This window comes from Mytilus edulis, chromosome 7, assembly GCF_963676685.1.
Source record: "Mytilus edulis chromosome 7, xbMytEdul2.2, whole genome shotgun sequence".
Taxonomy (NCBI): domain Eukaryota; kingdom Metazoa; phylum Mollusca; class Bivalvia; order Mytilida; family Mytilidae; genus Mytilus; species Mytilus edulis.
The window spans coordinates 69,242,927-69,265,287 of record NC_092350.1 but is presented as its reverse complement, the minus strand read 5'-3'; the positions used below and the strand labels follow the sequence as shown (position 1 = coordinate 69,265,287).

Sequence of the window (22,361 nt, the reverse complement as noted above, 5' to 3'; positions counted from 1 at the left end):
TTTATGGTTCGGAAAACGTTTAATCTCAGCAACGGTCCATAGCCTTGAGATTAGATGCAGACATAGATAACCGGTATCTGCATGTTTATTACTATTTTCCAAACAATATCAAGTCCTTCGTATGACTACTTTACTCAGCTGATACAAAACAATATTGAAATAAAAAATTGTCACTCATACATAAAGACTAAAGGAAAATCAAGAAAAAACTACTACAATTTCTATAATGGGGAGGTTAAAAATGGCGAAAGTTTATCATTCCGTTTCTCAGTTTAATCGTACTTTCCTGTATCATATAAACCGGTTTATATACTCGATTTTATTGTTTTATAATTAAAAAAAACATAGAGAGAGTTTAGAAAATTTTACATTGCGTATCTGTATAAGTTTTGTACTTTCATGTGTCAAATGAGTCCACAATTGAACATTAAAAAACGCATAAAGAGCATTCTCGATTTAAGGTTGAATTAATTTCTCGAGCTTTTTTATAACAATCATTGATAAGACCGTCTTACATGCATAAGACCGTCTGATTTTATTTTATATACCCAAAATGTTAAAAAAAAAAAAAAAAAAAAGAAGGATGAAACAAAAGAACTATCTTCGCCATTTGGGACATTGTAACCTTAGTAAAATTTTACCATCTTACAAGTACCCAGAATACACATGTATGGATAACTAGTTATACTTAGATTATAGTTGTCTGTTTTCGCTAACTTTCTTAAACTAAAGTGACAATGCTTTGTGAACCTATATCTTAAATATTTGATTTTTCATGTAAAATCATTTCATCATTTTGCACTTTTTCATTTGTTCTCGTTACTCCTGTGTCTTGTCTTCTTTTAACTCGACAAATATCCATCGTAGACACCTTACTGATAAAAAGCTAATTATTGGTTAGGTACATTTATAAGGAAGATCGAATACCAAGGCATATCTGAAAAAAAATGTCGGAAGTGTTCGTTTTCATATTTTTTAAAATAACTGAATTAATCCAGTACGCAGATCGTTCAGACGGAGTTTGTGGACGGCTTTTAAAAATCTATAAGGGCAACGTTCACAAAATATAGCTCTCAAATATGAACCACGGAAGATAGCTCCAACTCCTTTAATGTAAACTGAAAACTCTCTGTACTGTTAAAACAGGATGAACCTTTGTGCTTTCGTTTTAGTTTTTTTGCATCGGAAAATATTGACATCGAGCGTGCTTGGTGATAGTCATTGAAGTTGAGATCAATATAAAAGACCTGCTATATATTGACCTATTGATAAATTTAGTTTTTTGTTTCGTTGGTTTGCTGTCTCCTTTACCTAAACCAAAATCTCCATATACTGCCTCGATAGTCTAAAGGACGCGCACTCGCCTTGCACTCGAGTGCAGGAGCTCGAGGTTCTTGGTTCATACCCCGTTCAGATAAAACAAAAGGCTTAAAAATTTATATGTGGTGTCTGTTTGCTTAACAAGCCACATATGAATATGAGAGCAAAGACTGCTCGTCTCAGAGTAAAAACAATCTCCCTTGGAGAAACAAAGCTGAATAGGTCTTGACGGAAACGGGTTAAAAGGAAATATTCCCTTATTATTACGATATATTTTGACTATACATTTTGAACATTAAATGCTTATATGACTTTAAAAAGTAGCTGTTCTGATAAATAATCATGATCATGTCGGTTATTCAATTTACATAAAGGACTGATATCGATGTTTCATTATCAGTATTATAAAAGTACATAAGTACTGTGTCCTCGTTCAATAAAAAGTTATCAGTATTAAAATGCAGCCTTAATTACAAATAATCACAATTTCTTTATTGTTTTTACAGGTAACAAGTGTGGACACAGATCAGTGTGGATAGTATGTTTGAATGTTTGATAGTGTTTTCTGACATAAAGAGGTCTCTCGTTTACTCATTTTAGGTGCAATGTTGATATGTGTTGCACAGTGACAGCAACTCTGTACCAAACACTAAAATAGCAGTGTCTTATATTCAATTTTCAATCATGTTGAGGAGGATACACTAATTTAAATCAGTGCCAACCGTTTAAAAATTTTAATATTCAATCTACAACATGCGTTAAGAGCTTCGTGTATATAAATATGTACGTTCATGGTCTTAAATTTTTTGCATGTGCAACGTTCCATTGAGGATTTCCTTTCAGCATTTTAATTTTGTAATAACTTCTTATTGAATACATTAATGATCTGGTAATGGAAGACAGCTAGCCGAGTGTGCTCCAACCCTGGGGTGATTTATTTAAAAGAAAGAAAAAAAAAGAAAATCGCAAAACATCGCGAAAGATTTTGGATAGCAGCAAAAACTCAAATATGGAGAAGATCACATAAGGTGCATTTCTGATGTGATTTTGATATGAGATATGGTATACGAGGACCTGCAATCATGTTGTATTTGTATGGTTCTATTTGTGTTTTTGAGGTGTTCATTTCTTACCTAGGTTTGTACAGTTAAAATTGTAAACTTGTTAAGGATATTCCTGGTATCGTTAGTTAAAGATTTTTTTAATTGTCTTAGAATATTTACGAAAATGATTACAGAACTGGAAATAAAACCAATTGCGACTGACCTTCATTATTTAAAGCATGGTGTTTATATATTTTTTTAATATGAATACCCTGATGGATAATAATGGATAAGATGTAATAAATATCCTGATGGACAGCTTAGTCGATTCTCAACTTGAGGGATATAAGGTGTTCAAATCGTCTTCATTAGGTTCGAACAATTCGAAAAATTCTACCTACTTGGTCAAATGATTATTTCTTTTTCTCTATATTGTTGATAAAAAGATGGGATTTTAATTATACAGGTACTCCATGAGTTTCGTATCAATATATCGATATGTTTAGTATTTGTAAAGATTAAAGATTTCCAGAATGAAATACGAAATTGCAAATATTTCAATTAAGTATTTGACTCCGTTCAGTGATTCTGTCGTTCCGTTGTTATTTCACTCATTTCAAATGCGACCTACTTTAAGTTTGAACAGCTCTGTAGCTCCAATACCAAATATCTTTTATAGCCTGATATATTTACATTCATTTGGAGGTTTTACACTAATGCTGGGACAAGTAGTACGTTGTTACTGGTAAAAAATAATCACCAAAACTTCAGCTGTACCGTCTTTGCTATAGCTATATAGGCAAACTATTCTCAATTGCTTCCTAGCTTCTTTACAGAAAGCAGTGCAGAAAACTATAATTTTAAGCAATTTTCTCAATGGCAATGATCCCCCCCCCCAAAAAAAAATATTACGTTAATAGATAAAAGCATAACATGCAAACATAACAGGGAAAACAAATATATAAGCCTGAATTATAAAATTTATAATTGTGTGATTTTGTGAATCTGGTCCTGCCTGGAATAAAATGTACATGTTTATTACCAGATGCGAATTAGTAGGTTTGAAACTATATAAACATTTATATACCCGAACTCGCGCGCTTGTTATAGGAGCATAACAAATCAGAGAAATATGTATTGATTAGATTGGAAATTACTCCCCTTTATTGCTCACTGTTTCTGATTTGATTTTATGTATTTTGATCAAATGGCTTAAAACTTTACATTTGTTAGTTAGATTTCACTTGTTTATTCTATACAATTAGACAAACATTTTTTTAATACATCTTGAATAACATCATAATACATTTGTATAAGCTCCTATTTATTCTCCTTTTAAACGGGAAATACGAAATGAGATCATCGATAATCTACATGTAAGTTTGAACCTGATAAACTTAAAACTGATAGTCATCGAACGTCCAAGCTGATTGGTATCATACACCACTGATGTTATAAAAGACACGTACTTTCTCGTATACTATTGATAGATTATTCAGGGTTCGGAAAATGTTTAATCTCAGCAACGGTCCATAGCCTTGAGATTAGATGTAGACATAGATAACCGGTATCTGCATCTGCCTCGTATGACTACTTTACTCAGCTGATACAAAAGAATATTGAAATAAAAAAATTGTCACTCATATATAAAGACTAAAGGAAAATCAAGAAGAAATACTACAATTTCTATAATGGGGAGGTTAAAAATAGCGAAAGTTAATCATTCCGTTTCTCAGTTTAATCGTACTTTCCTATATCATATAAACCGGTTTATATACTCGGTTTTATTGTTTTATAATTAAAAAAAAACATAGAGAGAGTTAAGGAAATTTTGCATTTGGGTGCGTGTTTGTATAAGTTTTGTACTTTCGTGTTTAAAAGTGGGTCCTCAATTGAACATCAAAAAACGCATAAAGTACATTCTCGTTTTAAGGTTGAATTAATGTCTCGAGCTTTTTGAATACAATGATTGATAAGATCTCTTACCGTGTCGAATTTAACATGTATAAGACCGTCTGATTTTATTTTATATAACAAAAATGTTAAAAGAAAAGAAAAAAAAGGATGAAACAAAAGAACCATCTTCGCCATTTGGGACACATCTTACAAGTACCCAGAATACACATGTACGGATAAATAGTTATACTTATAATTATAATTGTCTGTCTTCGCTAACTTTCTTAAACTAAAGTGACAATGCTTTGTGAACCTATATCTTAAATATTTGATTTCCCATGTAAAATCATTTCATCATTTTGTATTTTTGTTTTCAAAAAGTGTGTTCTGGACAGTGATATTCATTTGTTCTCGTTACTCCTGTGTCTGCTTTCTTTTAACTCGGTAAAAAATCCACCGTAGACACCTCACTGACATAAAGCTTATTATTATTAAAGTACATTTATAAGGAAGAACGAATACCAAGGAATATCTAAAGAAGAATGTCGAAAATGTTCGTTACCAAACTTGGTAACTGAATCAATCCAGTATGCAGCTCGTTCAGATGGAGTTTGCGGGCGGCCATGAAAAATCTTTTAGGGGGGCAACGTTCACTACAACTTAAAAAAACCAACTATCTTGAATGTTTCAATAATGTTTTCTGAACAATTTGCTGTTGTTTGAGTGTATTCAAATTGTCATTACGATGTAGTTAATATCTTTTGTCTGACTCAATTATTCTACGTAATAATATATTTACTTTAGTTTAATTTTAAAATCCATCAGTTAGCTCTCAAAAAACAACCAAGGACGATACTCCAACTCATATAATGTAAACGGAAAACTATCGGTTTGATCTATTGATAAATTTAGTTTTATGTTTCGTTGGATTGCTGTCTCGTTTACGTAAACCAAAATCTCAATTTACTGCCTCAATAGTCTAAAGGACGCGCACTCGCCTTGCACTCGAGTGCAAGAGCTCGACGTTGTTGGGTCGTATCCCGGTCAGATAAAACAAAAGGCTTAAAAATTGATATGTGCTGTATGTTTGCTTAACAAGCGACATATAGATATGAGAGCAAAGACTGCTTGTCTCAGAGTAAAGACATTCTCCCTTGGATAAACAAAACTGAATTGGCCTTGACGGGAACGGGTAAAGAGGAAATATTCCCTAATTATTACAATATATTTTGTCTATACCTTTTAAACATTAAATGCTTATTTGACTTTAAAAAGTAGCTGTTCTGACAAATGAACCTTACCTTTGATCATGTCGGCTATTCAATGTACATAAAGGACTGATATAGATGTTTCATTATCAGTATTATGAAAGTACATAAGTACTGTGTTCTCGTTCGATAAAAGGTTATCAGTAAATGCAGCCTTAATTACAAATAATCACAATTTCTTCATTGTTTTTACAGGTTACAAGCGTGGACACAGATCAGTGTGGATAGTATGTTTGGATGTTTGATGGTGTTTTCTGACATAAAGAGGTCTCTGGTGTCTCATATTAGATGCTATACTGATCTGTGGTGCACAGTGACAGCAAACCTTACCAAACACTAAAATAGCAGTGTCTTTTATTCAATTCTCAAGAATGTACAGGAGGAGACACTAATTTAAATCAGTACCAACCGTTTATAGATTTTATTTATTTAAACATTGCTTTTAATATCAATCTAAACCATGCTTTAAGTTGTTCGTGTATATAAATATGTACGTTCGTGTAATTAAATTGTGTGCGTGTGCAACGTTCCATTAGGGATTTCTTTTCAGCATTTTAATTTTGGAATAACTTATTAGTGAGTGCATTGATCATTTTTAAAAATGATCCAGTAATGGAAGACAGCTAGCCGAGTGTGCTTCAACCCTGGGTGATTTTCTTTTAAAAAAAATCACAAAATCACAAAAAAACCGTGAATGATTTTGGATAGCAGCAAAAACTCAAATAAAGAGAAGATCACATCAGGTGCATGTCTGCATGATGTGATTTTGATATGTGATATGGTATACGAGGACCTGCAAGCATGTAGTATTTGTATGGTTCTATTTATGTTTCCTTGAGGTGTTCATTTCTTACTTGTATTTGTCCAGTTAAAATTGTAAAACGTGTTGATGATATTCCTGGTATCGTTATTTAAAGATTTTTGCAATTGTCGAAGGATATTTACGAAAATGAATTAAGATCTGGAGATAATCTTCATTATTTAAAGCATGGTGTTAATAATTTTTTTCTAATATGAATACCCGGATGGATAATTAATTACTAGATATAACAAATATCCTGATGGATAGCTTAGTCGATTCTCAAATTGAGGAATGCAAGGTTTTCGAATCGTCTGCATCAGGTTCGAACAATTCGAAAAATATGACCTACTTGGTCAATGAATATTTCTTTTCTCTATATTGTTGATACAAAGATGGGATTTAAATTATACAGGTACTCCGTTAGTTTTGTAAAATATATCAATATGTTTAATATTCGTAACGATTGAAGATTTCCTTAATTAAATTTGAAATTACAAATATTTCAATTAGGTATTTGACTCGGTTCAGTGATTTTGTCGTTCCGTTGTTTTCTTCTTGTAATGAATGTTTTCCCTCGGCTTCAGTGTGTAACCTTTTGTAACAGCGGTATACGACTAGTGCCTTTTATTGTAATGTCTTACATACATATGATGCATTTGTTGATTTGATTTAAGATTTTGTTTTTATGGTAAAAACATGATTTGAACCATGTTATTTCTCTTATTTCAAATGCGACCTACTTTTAAGTTTGAACAGCTCTGTAGCTCCAATACAACATATGTTTTATAGCCAGATATATTTACATTCATTTGTAGGCATTTACACTAATGCTGGGACAAGAGGTACGTCGTTACTGGTAAAATAATAATCACCCAAACTTCAGCTGTAACGTCTCTGATATAGCTATATAGTCAAACTATTGTCAATTGCTTCCTTCCTTACAGAAAGCAGTGCAGAAAACTATAATTTCAAGAAATTTCTCAATGGCAATGATCCCCTACAAACTATCACGTTAATAGATAAAAGCATAACATGCAAACATAACAGGGCAAAGAAATATATAAGCCTGAACAAAACTCAAACAAAGTTTGTCACTTTTCATAATATTTATAATTGTCTACCATGTATCAATCTTATGAATTAAGTTTTACAGAAAAAAAGGCAGCTAACTAAAATTTTAAATGCAAGTTTGCAACGATTAAAATTTTATCGACAATTGCCCAATCTTAACAAAAGTCAAATTTGTTCTGAAATGTCTTTTAATATATATATATATATATATAGATTATTACATTTTTGATAATTGTGATTGAATCAATTGAGACGTTATAATTAAAAAATTACACTAACGATATTGGATATATCCGATGAACTGAGAGTTCTAAGTAAGAGCTCATATATTTTAAATATTTAATTTTGATAATCGAATCCACTTCGAGTGCCTTCCACATTTATGATTTCTATATCATCCATTTACGAAATTAAATCACAAAACCCTATGTCTACATCTCTGGACCTAAACGGAAGCAACTTTTAATTTAATATGATTATTAATCTAGAACTTTGTATTTAAGAAAATATTTTAACGCATTTAAAAGAAACAATTTGAACAATTGTGTCGAAAGATAGAAATTATGTAGCGTACAAGATTTTATAAACTTGTCAAAACCAGTACTGTAGGCCCAGTCGATTTATCTGGACAGGAGGTAAAGATTATGTCATTGTACCGAATAATTACTAAAATAATTGACAACTACACGTTGATTACTTGTTTAAAGTAACAGGACCAGGAAGAGTTAAATTGCCAGAAAATTATGTTCCAAATATCAAACAATTATGTACCAAATATCAAACAATTATGAATATAAACATTGCACAAATATACTTCAAATCAAACCCATGAATATTCTATTGGAAGTACGGATAACTCTCAGGCACAGAGTCTAACTCGGCTACGTCAGGAAGGACTAATAAATGGGATGTCGAGAATGAGTAAACGAGACAACAGCCGTTCAACATACATAATTGAAAAGATATTTGAGTATGTGTATATGAAAAATAACCAATAAGTATGACATAGTTATGTTCAAAACTTAAATGAAACATTTTTCGTTTGCTCCATCTAGCTTTACTTTAAAAAACCTACTGTTGTAATACAAGTTTATACAAGGTATTCTTCCAAAAATATATTTGAACAAGTCTTGAAAATGTTACTAATTTGTCTTAAAAACTGATATTGTTTGCTAGAATTATTTGCATAGTACTTAAGATAGTTCATTGCTGTAGCATGCAAAAACAACTTTGTCTTCTTGTCAGATTGGTGTTTTTATTGTCGTATACGACTACAATTTTCCCTCTGTGGTATTTTCATTTATCCTCATGCTTTTAAAATAAAGTGCAACGGTTCTTCAGACTAAAGGAAAATCAAGAAAAAAATACTACAATTCCTATAATGGGAGGGGGGGGGGGGGGGGTGGTTAAAAATAGCGTTTATCATTCCGTTTCTCAGTTTAATCGTACTTTTCTATATCATATAAACCGGGTTATATATTGTTTTATAATTGAAAAAAACATAGACAGAGTTTAGGAAATTTTACATTTCGGTGCGTGTCTGCAGAAGTTTTGTACTTTCGTATTTCAAAGTCAGTCCAGAATTGAACATTAAAAAACACATAAAGAGCATTCTCGATTTAAAGATTGAATTAATTTCTCGAGCTTTTTTATAACAATGATTGATAAGACCGTCTTACTGTGTCGAATATAAGATGCATGAGACCGTCTGATTTTATTTTATATACCCAAAATGTTAAAAAAAAAAAAAAAGGATTAAACAAAAGAACCATCTTCGCCATTTGGGACATGGTAACCTTTGTAAAATTTTACCATCTTACAAGAACCCAGAAAACACATGTACGGATAACTAGTTATACTTAAAATTATAGTTGTCTGTTTTCGCTAACTTTCTTAAACTAAAGTGACAATGCTTTGTGAACCTATCTATATCTTAAATAATGTGGTTTCCCATGTAAAATCATTTCATCATTTTGCACTGTTTGAAGAAGAAAAATTTGCTCTGGACAGTGATATTCATTTGTTCACGTTACTCCTGTGTCTGCTTTCTTTTAACTTGACAAAATATCCATCGTAGACACCTTACTGATAAAAAGCTAATTATTATTTAAGTACATCTAATAGGAAGATCGAATACCAAGGCATTTCTAAAGAAGAATGTCGAAAGCGTTCGTTATTTTATTAAATAACTAAATTAAACCAGTATGCAGCTCGTTCAGACGGAGTTTGTGGACGGCTTTTAAAAATCTATAAGGGCAACGTTCACAAAAACTTTAAAAAAAAAAAAACAACTATCTTGAATGTTTCAATAATGTTTTCTGAACAATTTGCTGTTGTTTGAGTGTATTTCAAATTGTCAACACGATGTAGTAAATATCTTTTGTCTGACTCAATTGTTCTACGTTATATTCTATTTAGTTTAGTTTAATTTCAAATCCACCAGTTAGCTCTCAAAAGCAACCAAGGACGATAATTCCAACTCATTTAATGTAAACGGAAAACAATCTGTACTGTTAAAACAGGATAAGCGTTTGTGCTTTCGTTTGAGGTATTTTGCATCGGAAAATATTGACCTCGAGTGTGCTTCGTGATAGTCATTGAGGTAGATTTCACTATAAAAGACCTGCTATATATCGACCTATTGATAAATTTAGTTTTTTTTTTGTTTCGTTGGATTACTGTCTAATTTACGTTAACCAAAATCTCAATTTACTGGCTTAAAGGGCACGCACTCGAGTGCAAGAGCTCGAGGTTCTTGATCGTACCTCGGTCATATAAAACAAAAGGCTTAAAAATTGATATGTGCTTAAAACAAGCGACATATAGATATGAGAGCAAAGACTGTTAATCTCGGAGTAAAAACATTCTCCCTTGGAGAAATAAAGCTGAATAGGCCTTGACGGGAACGGGTAAAAAGGAAATATTCCCTAATTTGTACGATATATTTTGACTATAAATTTTGAACATTAAATGCTTATATGACTTTAAAAAGTAGCCGTTCTGACAAATAAACCTTACCTTTGATCATGTCGGTCATTCAATTTACATAAGGACTGAAATAGATGTTTCATTATCAGTATTATAAAAGTACATAAGTACTGTGTCCGCGTTCGATAAAAGGTTATCAGTAAATGAAGCCTTAATTCCAAATTACAATTTCTTCATTGTTTTTACAGGTAACAAGTGTGGACACAGATCAGTGTGGATAATATGTTTTGAGGTTTGATAGTGTTTTCTGACATAAAGAGGTCTCTGGTTTATCATATTAGGTGCTATATTGATCTGTATTGCACAGAGACAGCAAAACTGTATCAAACACTAAAATAGCAGTGTCTTTCATTCAATTTTCAAGAATGTGAGGAGGTGACACTTATTCAAATCAGTGACAACCGTTTATAGATTTTACTAAGTGAAACATTGCTTTTAATATTCAATCTACAACATGCTTTAAGTGATTCGTGTATATAAATATGTACGTTCATGTTATTAAATTTTGTGCATGTGCAATGTTCCATTGGGATTTTCCTTTCAGCATTTTAACTTTAGAATAACTTCTTATTGAATACATTGATCAATTTCAAAAATAATCCGTTAATGGAAGACAGCTAGCTGAGTGTGATCCAACCCTGGGGTGATTTTCTTAAAAAAACAACAGAAAATCGCAAAAAATCGCAAATGATTTTTGATAGCAGCAAAAACTCAAATAAGGAGAAGATCACATAAGGTGCATTTCTGCATGATGTGATTTTGTTATGCGATATGGTATACGAGGACCTGCAAGCATGTAGTATTTGTGTGGTTCTATTTGTGTTTATTTGAGGTGTTCATTTCTTACTTGTATTTGTCCAGTTAAAATTGTAAACTTGTTAAGGATATTCCTGGTATCGTTAGTTAAAGATTTTTGCAATTTGTCAATTTTTTTTTAATATTAATATCCTGATGGATAATAAATTACTATATATAACAAATATCCTGATGGATAGCTTAGTCAATTCTCAAATTGAGGAATGTAAGGTGTTCGAATCGTCTGCATCAGGTTCGAAAAATTCGAAAAATATTACCTTCTTGGTCAATGAATATTTCTTTTCTCTATATTGTTGATACAAAGATGGGATTTTAATTATACAGGTACTCCATTAGTTTCGTAAAATATATCAACATGATCAATATGTTTAATATTCGTAACGATTGAAGATTTCCTTAATTAAATTTGAAATTACAAATATTTCAAAAAGGTATTTGACTTGGTTCAATGTTTCTGTCGTTCCGCTGTTTTCTTCTTATAATGGATGTTTTCCCTCGGCTTTGGTGTGTAACCTTTTGTGACAGCGGTATACGACTATTGCCTGTTATTGGCAAGTCTTATATACATATGATGCATTTGTTGATTTAATTTTAGATTTTGTTTTAATGGTAAAAACATGATTTGTACCATGTTATTTCACTTATTTCAAATGCGACCTACTTTTAAGTTTGAACAGCTCTGTAGCTCCAATGCAGCATATCTTTTATAGCCTGATATATTTACATTCATTTGAAGACATTTACACTAATGCTTGGACAAGCAGTACGTTGTTACTGGTAAAAGAATAATCACCCAAACTTCAGCTGTAACGTCTCTGCTATAGCTATATAGTCAAACTGTTGTCTTCTTTACAGAAAGCAGTGCAGAAAACTATAATTTCAAGCAATTTCTCAATGGCAATGATCTCCCACAAAATGGCACGTTAATAGATAAAAGCATAACATGCAAATATAACAGGACAAACAAAGATATAAGCCTGAACAAAACTCAAACAAAGTTTTTCACTTTTCATAAAATTTATAAGTGTCTACTAAATATCAATCTTATGAAATTTCTTTTAATACAGATTATATAGATTATTACATTATTCTTTTAATACAGATTATATAGATTATTACATTATTACCAGATGATAATTGTGATTGAATCAATTGAGATTATAATAATAATTGTGATTAAATCAATTGAGATTATAAAAATAATTATGATTGAATCAATTGAGACGTTATAATTAAAAAAATTACACTGACGAGATTTGATAAATCCGATGAACTGAGAGTTCTAAGTAAGAGCTCGTATATTTTAAATATTTAATTTTTATAATCAAATCCACTTCGAGTGGCATCCACATTTATGATTTTTACATCATACATTTACGAAATTAAATCACAAAACCCTATGTCTGCATCTCTGGACCTAAACGGAAGCAACTTTTAATTTAATATGATTATTAATCTAGAACATTGTATTTAAGAAAATATTTTAACGCATTTAAAAGAAACAATTTGAACAATTGTGTCGAAAGATAGAAATTATGTTGCGTACAAAGATTTTATAAATTTAACAAAACCAGTACTGTAGGCCCAGTCGATTTATATGGACAGGAGGTAAAGGTTTTGTCATTGAACCGAATAATTACTTAAATCATTGACAACTTCACGTTGATTACTTGTTTAAAGTAACAGGACCAGGCAGAGTTAAATTGCCAAACAATTATGTTCCAAATATTAAACAATTATGAATATAAACATATAACAAATATACTTCCAATAAAACCCATGAATATTCTATTGGAAGTACGGATAACTCTCAGGCACAGAGTCTAACTCGGCTACGTCACGAAGGACTAATAAATGGGATGTCGAGAATAAGTCAATGAGACAACAGCCGCACAACATACGTTATCAAAAAGAAATTTGGAAAAATGACCAATAAGTATAACACAGTTATGTTCAAAACTGAAATGAAACTTTTTTTGTTTGCTCCATTCAGCTTTACTTTTAAAAACCTACTGTTGTAATACCAGTTTATACAAGTTATCATTCCAAACATATAGGTTAACAAGTCTTGAAAATGTTACTATTTTTTCTTAAATACTGATATTAGTTGCTAGAATTATTTGCATAGGACTTAAAATAGTTCATTGCTGTAGCATGCAAAAACATCTTCGTTTGACGTTCTTCTCGTGACAACTTTGTCTGATTGTCAGATTGATGTATTTTCTTGTCCTATACGACTATAATTTTCCCTCTGAAGTATTTTCAATTATAATTATCCTCATGTTTTTGAAATAAAAAAACAACTGTTCTTCATAATCGATAAAAAAAAATTACAAAAATTACAAAAAATGCAAATATTACCGAAAGGACAAAAGAACAGCCATATGAGATGAACGTCATCAGTCCTTTTGGCCTCCGACGGTTAAAAATTATAAAAAGTAAAATCACAAAAATACTTAACTCCGAGAAAAATACAAAACGGAAAGTCCCTAATTAAATCACAAAATTAAAAGCTTAAACACATCAAACGAATCGAAATCAACTATGTGCCTGTTCCAAGTCAGGAGCCTGTAATTCAGTGGTTGTCGGTTGTGTATGTGTTACATTTTTGTTTTTACATGACACGGTTATGTTCTTCTCATATATGTTTATGAAGGTATGATACTAAACCCCTAACGGGAGGAATTGTGCTTGATATTCATATGATGAAATCATAATCGTTCAATCAGTGTAACTGAAGTCTGGAGCTGCCATGTCAGTTAACTGCTAGTAGTCTGTTGTTATTTATGTATTATTGTCATTTTGTTTATTTTCTTTGGTTACATCTTCTGACATCAGACTCGGACTTCTCTTGAATTGAATTTTAAATGTGCATATTGTTATGCATTTACTTTTCTACATTGGCTAGAGGTATAGGGGAAGGGTTGAGATCTCATAAACATATTACACCCCGCCGCATTTTTGCGCCTGTCCCAAGTCAGGAGCTTCTGGCCTTTTTTAGTCTTAGTTTCTTGTGTACAATTTGGAAATTAGTATGGCGTTCATTATCACTGAACTAGTATATATTTGTTTAGGGGCCAGCTAAAGGACACCTACAGGTGCGGAAATTTCTCGCTACATTGAAGACCTGTTTGTGACCTTCTGCTGTTGTTTTTTATATGGTCGGGTTGTTGTCTCTTTGACACATACCCAATTTCCATTCTCCATTTTATTTTCGTTCATTTTTTTACATAAATAAGACCGTTAGTTTTCTCGTTTGAATTGTCTAATATTGTCTTATTGGGGCCTTTAATAGCTGACTATACGGTATGGGCTTTGCTCATTGTTGAATGCCGTACGGTTACCTAAATTTGTTAATGTTTGTGTCATTTTGGTCTTTTTGGGATAGTTGTCTCATTGTCAATCATACCACATCTTCTTTTTATATGTTATGTTCGTTACTTGATATAGGCAATTTTTTTTATGAAAATGATGGATTAAATCGGTTTGTATAGCTAGCTTATTCTCTCTCTTGTATGATAGTCGCATAAAATTCCAATATATTGACAACGATGTGTGAACAAAACAAACAGGCAGGACAAATATGCGGGATACATGTAAACAAATTGCCAAAAAAAAAAACACTCTACTCTATATATAAAAAGCAGAATAACAAAAATACCAAACGCGAAAAAAATCAAACACACCAAACGAATTGAAAACGTCTGTTTTAATTTCACTTGTAACATCAAATGATAATACTGCAATACCTTCAAAACTTGAAAATTAGATATAGTGTTTTTTTTTCTTTAAGCGTAATGTTTTACTTTCAATCAAAACCTGTTGTAGTACGTTTATGCAATGTATTGACAGTTTAAAAAAAAATCATTTTCACAACTCATTCTAAATCTTACTCAGTCTTGTAGACTGAGACTTTTGATCCACCGTCATTCGCAATGTAACATTTAGCAAGATCCTTACTGAAACAAAATGCATAAGGCTTGGACAAATTATCCTTTAATAAGATGTCTAATAATGTTCCAGAACACGTCAACTTATGAATACTTTGTGAATCGTGTCCAAGAACATATATGTTGCCGGCATCATCAATTTGAATGACTCGTGCATCTCTAAGATCAGGAGAAGTATAGGTGAAAACAGGTTCTCCAGCTGACGTTATGCATTGTACTTCATTGATGGGGGAATAACAGATGTTTACATTTGAGCAAACGGAAATGTAATTAACGTAATGATCTATATTTTTCAAACGTATTGTTTTAACAAAATGTCCACGTAAGTCTAGAACATATATTTTCCCTTTAGATCCGATACATATGTTTTCTTTTGTAGCAGCAACACCCCAACATTCACCTTGTTTCACTTCTACCTGCTTTAATATTTGCTGTGTATCTATATCGATCAACTGTATGTACGGTGTAGAATTACTAGACATAACAGCAGTGGTTGTTCCTGGTATAGCTGCTATATCCCATGGATCTTTGTGAAAGCTGATAGATGATTGGTAGGCATCATTCTTATCACAAAAAAAAACTTTGTTTGTAATAGCATCACAAAAAATCAATGTGTTATAATCTGATATTGTGATGCCAGTTACCATATTCAACTCCTCTCCTTTCATGTCGATGTCATAGAGATAGATGAGCGAGGTAATGCTTTGCTTCAGAACGACTGTAACATTTGACTGCCTCTGCTTGTAAGGGACAGTTGAAACTGAACTAGGAGTTTCCTTAAATTCTATTGAACCGATATCCGTTAAATATTCTTTCGAATGCTTTTCTATAAACTTTAGGCTGGTGTCTACAAACGATTCTGTCAGCTGTTTAACTTTGTTTTCAATGTCATCTAAGATTGGTTTGGACGAATGAATTGTAATAAATGCTTGTTTCTCAGAACCATGATCTCTAATAAATTTTAAATCTTTCTTTTGGTCGTTTGTTGATGTAACTAATTCACCTAATCCTTTCTCCTGCCGCTTTATAGCAGTCATATCTTTGTCCTTCAATTCGGTAAGTTGTTTCAGAAGCGATTTTTCTAAAGCTTCCAGACGTTTGAAGACATTCTCTTTTGCTTTCGCTATTTCGTTCCGAATTTTAGATTCTTCTAGTTCTATTCGACTACTATTTTCCTTCCGATTGTTTTTCAATTTTTCTAATGCTTCTGAAAGAAAGCTCAAATGTTCTTCATAATCAAGGAATGACTGTGATTGCTTAGAACTCTTTGATGCTATATCAATTGATGTGACGTTCTTGCATGCTCGATGGTCGTTTGGTAAACATTCTTTACAACAAATAACATCATGATCAACACAAAAATAATCAAAAGGCAAATGTTGATGTATTGTACAATTTTGCGATAGAGGAATTTTGCTCGGTATTTTACTTATCTCAACCAAATGGTGACTTCGAGAAACTTTTTGAACCTTGTGAACTTCTGTACATTCGGAACAAAGGGCTTCTTCACATTCGGTACACCATTGTAATGCTGTTGGAGTCTTACCACGCGCAGTGCACGGTTCGCATATATGGCTGCCATAGTTCTAAAATAAAAATATTAATTCATAACAAAAGAAAATATCTTGTTTTGAATATTAATTTCGAAAAGGACTCTATCTTGAACAATGAGCTTGTCATCATCAGAAAAATTATCCAAAGTGTTTGACATTTTAAAATTGAATTACACAGAAATGTATACAATTTTTACACATAAATGATTTTTCTTGTTCATATGTGTCTTTTATGCTCTATTGACTGTTTTGATTGGGACTTTAAGACGTTTGTCATGAATTCCCATGTCACTAATCATATGACACGACCAAATTGCTTGTAATGTTTATTTGTACATATTCCTATCATTTCTTCATGGATAAACCAAACTTTTTGGCGATGTTGTATTACTACTTGCAAGTTCGGTCATGGACCCATGGTTAAATTTTAAAAACTACGAAATAAAATGATGCAATTGAATTACCATGGTTGTGTTTGAGATAAATTAAGCTCTTTAAAATCTCAGAGTGTTTAAATTTATTAGAGTAAAATAAACCAGGTGGTATTTTATAGGACACAAACTTGTTCAAAGTACAGTTTGTTTGAAAAAAAAGACCATTTAATTAGTAACAAAAACAAAACAGCTATTGTGTAACAATATGAAAATTCATCGATTACGTTGTTCCATGTGATTGATTCCTGAGTTGTTTATAAGCAAAAAATTTCGTTGATAGCTTTTACATGTATATGGCTGTTTCATTTTACAGTTTACTATACGATACGTGGTTTTCATTGTTGAATGATGTACGGTAAACTTAAGTCATTGACATATTTGTCATTTATTAACTTGGAAATTGTTTTTTGATAATCAATCGAGCAAAATCTCCTTATTTTCATATATACGTCGATTACACACGAAGCTAGCGATATGGAGAAGGACCTTAGCTGTTCAGACAAATAACAGTGATTGATAAATGAGAGTAAAAATAATTAAAAGAAGTGGTATATGTCAATGAAACAACCCTAGCTCCTTTCAAGTCTCAATTTGTAAAAAGTAAACCAGAATGAGTCAAATTAGCCTTTACCACGGGGCGTAAGCTCACACCGAATGATGGAACACGGTCAGGCGTTTCTCATGCTGTTTATGACGTCTTTACACTAAAGCCGCGGATTGATAGTTTAGTCTGATTTAAGTATTGGTAGGATATGGTTTTTAATAATCCTTCAGTGACAGGTACTCGTTTTGCGGTGCTTTGTGCCTATTTTTAAAAATTTTATTTGGTTTTGCGCCTCAAACATATCTTTTAAGATTTGCCAATTGCAATTGATTTTTAATGTTTGTTCTCATGTTATGTTGTTACACCACTGTTACATCTAAGGAGAGGGTAGAGTGCTAAAATACATGTTTCATCCCGCCAAAATACGTATATGCCTGTCCCAAGTCAGGAGCCGGTAGTTCAGTGGTTGTCGTAGGTTTATATCATCCATTTGTGTTTTTCGTATTTCTTTTAGTTATAAACAGGCCGTGAGCTTTTATTGTTTAAATTGTTAAAATTGTTTAATACTTTTCATTGTGGTGCCTTTGAATGAAGACGATAAGATACTAGTATTGGGTTTCCTCGTAGATGGCGACAGTACAGCTTCCTATAATTGCTTACATTTACTCTATCTGAACTTGCATGGGTATTTTTAGAATGAAGCGCATTCGTCATTCATCCAAATATGCTTAGATTAACGCTTTTACAATCAATAAATTTACAAAAGTAAGCATTCAATTCTCAGGTGCGTGCTTCATTGTCGTTTTTTAAGATTTGAATTGACGTTCATTTTGAAGAATATTGAATTAAATAGCAGAAATAATACCTTCAACAAAATGGCTACCAGGAAGCTTTATACCTGTGTTGTCAAGGTGCGATCGATATACAAATGTATTTACTAGTATAATGTAGTATTTAAAGGTACACAGACATTGTAAACACGGAATCGCTTTATTCTGTTAATAATTCAGATCAATCATATGAGCATAACAAAACAGAGATCTTTCTCCCCTTTATGCTAACTGTTTTTATGGTCCCTGATTTGTTGATTTGGTTTCTGATCAAATGGCTTAACAATACCACTGCTAGTGATTATCACAAACAGCTGTTATATTCCGTTTCTATCAAATTTGACATAGCGATCAGCAACCTCAGAAAAAAAACCGGGATATGATATATCTTGTAAAATTATTTGAATATCAATCATTGCTGTTCAACATCATCATTGTCACCTAATTATAGATTCAAGATTTAAAAATGTATATTTAATACTTAGGACACATCTCACATACATATACAAGGTATTAATTCTGAGATTAATAAGTGTCCATAAAAAGGAAAGGTGTTAATTGATATGATTTAACATCAGAACACATCATTAATATTACAACCTTACAATTTTGCTCTTTTATACAGATTTGAAAGGTATGATATTTTTGGATTATTTTTTGTCGATTTGTCATAAGTAACAATGAGAATTAGACAACAATCCTAGCAATAAAACTGATTTAAATTTTACCAATATAGATCAGAGTTATTCCGCTTTGTTTGACGAATAGATAAAAAGTATCATCAAATGTTTAAAAGTAGAAACTACATGTGAATTAATATACTTGATAAAGATGACTTTTCAGTGGCAGATCCAGGGGAGGGGGTTCCAGAGTTGGATCACACTTTTTTAAAGATCAATCTATTTGAATGGGGACATACGGTCGGAACATCCCACCAACCCCTCCCCCCTTTTTGGAAATGGCTGGATCCACCTGCTTTTTAGTAAATCTCGTCCTGCTTGGAATACAATATAAATGATTTGTATCAGACGCCGATCAGTAGATTTGTAACTACTAGTCTATGAATATTTATATATCCGAACTCACATTCTTGTTATATGAGCATAACAAAATCAGAAACCAATGTTTTGAATAGATTGTGAATTACTTCCTTTTATTGCTCAATGTGTTTATGGTTTCTAATTTGATTTTATGTACTTTGATCAAATGTCTTAAAATTTTACATTTGTTGTTAAATTTCACGTTTTTTTTTAAAGTTTGATGAATACAATTAGACAAAAAAAAATGTTTTTAATATGTCTTTAATAAACAACATGATATAAGCTCCTATTTATTCTCGACGCCAATGACTTTCAAAGGGGAAGTAATGTAAAGCTACAATTACCACTTGAATTGGAAGATAGGTCATGTGACCAAAACCTACTATATCTATTGTGCACGAGCTATACCCACTGTTGGACGATACAAGGGATATTCTAACACATTGCGATACATTTATTATAGTCCCTTATGTTATACCAGAACGATAAGTGTGCCCTGTTATAGCTGATTCTTTTTAAGGTGGTCCTAATGAATTTTTAAAACTAAGTTGTTGCAGTTGTAATCTTCTTGGTTTCCAAGTGATTCTGTCCATTTATATATTTTTAACTTGGTTCAAATTATTCCGGTATAGCATTTTGGTAGTTTTTTTTCAAAACCTTGTAATGGTAGTTCTCTTATTTAAGTGTCCCAGGTGATATATTTTTCATAGATTTAAGACTTGTAACTTATATACCAAATATGACTTGAATTAATATATGTTAACCTACTTCTGCTATGATACCTTCTGGCTCAACCGAATATGACAAAACCTTGTGTTAAAGGATAACTCTAAAGGGAAGATAAATCTAGGAGTGACATAAACACCAGCATCAAGATCTACTTTAAGACATACCACTAGACATTGAAATAGAAACTTCATGCAAAACAAGTCATCATTGAGTTAAAACGGCTGACAAAATATATTTTTACAGATCTTACATTGTTGGGCTGATGTTTAGACGAATTATAAATATGAAATGTATTGTCAGCCTTTTATCACTATCACTGCTGGTGTTCCGATGGATAAAACCTGTAGTAGAGTTGTCACTGGTTCAGACGTACTTATAATATAACTATTTTTACAACTGCATCTTGCATTACTTTGTATAATCCTTTTCAATAGAAAACTCAGCTGATCTGTAACAATTTCATCTTCATGGCTTTTTTCGGGGGGGGGGGGGGGGGGGGGGGGGGGGAGAGGGGTACTTTTCTACTAATGGAAGGTTGAATGTGTCTATTACTTAAGCATAAATGCCATGTACATTTGCGAGCGTTATTAAATAGTTGTGGGAGCAGTTGGTTGTCGTGAAGGACGTTAAATCCCATATATAGATAGATGGTTGTTCGTAAATATTTTTTATTGTTGTAGGTTGCATTACTATAAATATTGACTATGCAATTTCACGTAGGAACTCCTTTTACGGCTAAAATTTGTACCACTTTTACTATGAAGATTTGAAAACAAATCTTATTCTAGAATTGAAAGTTCATAAGCAACTTTTTTCAAAGGTCAAAATATAGGACAGTGCGGGATATTTTCAACGTTTATATACCCTGAACTTCTCAGAGTTTAAACTAATACTAATTTTCTTAACTACCCCTACCTTGAATGAAAGGTTACCATAGTTTTCAATGTAAGCAATATGCACATGTTTATTTACTAGTAACATTCCCAAATTAATTCACTGTGAGATGAAACACAGAGAGCATAACTGGGAACCAGTATGTAAACAAAATTAATTGTCTATGAATATCCAAGATCTCCCCAAAAGAGGCGTGTTTTTAGAAACAGTTGTATTTACAAAGTGCAACCTATACACAAGAAAGAGGATAAAGATTTTTCCTCAGTTATAAGTCGTTGTTATCGAGCTAAAAACTATTTTTATAATAATATATATCAGTGTTGAAAAGTCTTCTTTAAACTCCTCCCCCTTTTTCCTAAAAGAAATATTTCAAAAGAATAGGTTGAAATCTTTACTAAGAACATTTTTGAATAATTTATTCAAAAGTAAACAATCTTTATGATGATTAACTTATCGAACCTTTTTCATCGTGTGAAGTAAAAATGCTGTTTTTGACTTTTAACAAATAATTATTTTAAAAAAATATAACTTTCCTGTGATCAGTATCAGTTATTTAATTTTACACATCTATAATACTAAAATTACGAGGTCCAATTTGTCAGCCGTCATCACGTAAAAACGACGAATCACAGAATTCAACTTTATATATAACTAATATTGTACAAAGGTGTAGATTAAAAATTACAACACTCCAGGCCCTTTTGTTTTCCACGTTATTAATATTGCCAATAATTTAGAAGTTCCGGGTCGAGTCCGATACCGATACCAATAGTATATTAACCTGTTACCTATTACCTTATCTGTACGTTCCGCATCTGACGGGCGCACCACCAAACGGTGTATTCAGGATTAATATGCTAAAAGCACGGGTCATAATCACAGGGTAGACACTACTAAATTGTCAAATTGTTACCTATTGTAGTATTTTAATCAGTTAGACTTTCTAAGATAACAATACGAATACTAAAAATCTGGACTAAAAATAAGGCGTATGGGTACATTTTCAATTTGTTAGTGGGCATGACGTAAAACATCGAATCAAAGAATTCAACTTTATTTAAAACTAATATAATCCATTCCAGGACCTTTTATTTTCCAAATAATTAATATTACCAATAATTGATAAGTTCCAGTTCGCGGCGGGTTCAAACAGAAAGATTTGAAAGCAGAGAAAAACTGTGTA

General features: G+C 31.9%; 1 protein-coding gene across 1 annotated transcript; it reads right to left on the bottom strand.

Moving 5' to 3' along the window:
* Window positions 1-15,093: 15,093 nt before the first annotated feature.
* On the bottom strand, window positions 15,094-21,787 carry LOC139483368 (uncharacterized). The gene is made up of 2 exons (XM_071267390.1): window positions 21,764-21,787; window positions 15,094-16,740 (listed from the first exon to the last, which is right to left on the bottom strand). Exons 1-2 carry the CDS (start codon window positions 21,785-21,787, stop codon window positions 15,094-15,096), a joined length of 1,671 nt encoding a protein of 556 aa, XP_071123491.1.
* Between the last annotated feature and the right edge of the window lie 574 nt (window positions 21,788-22,361).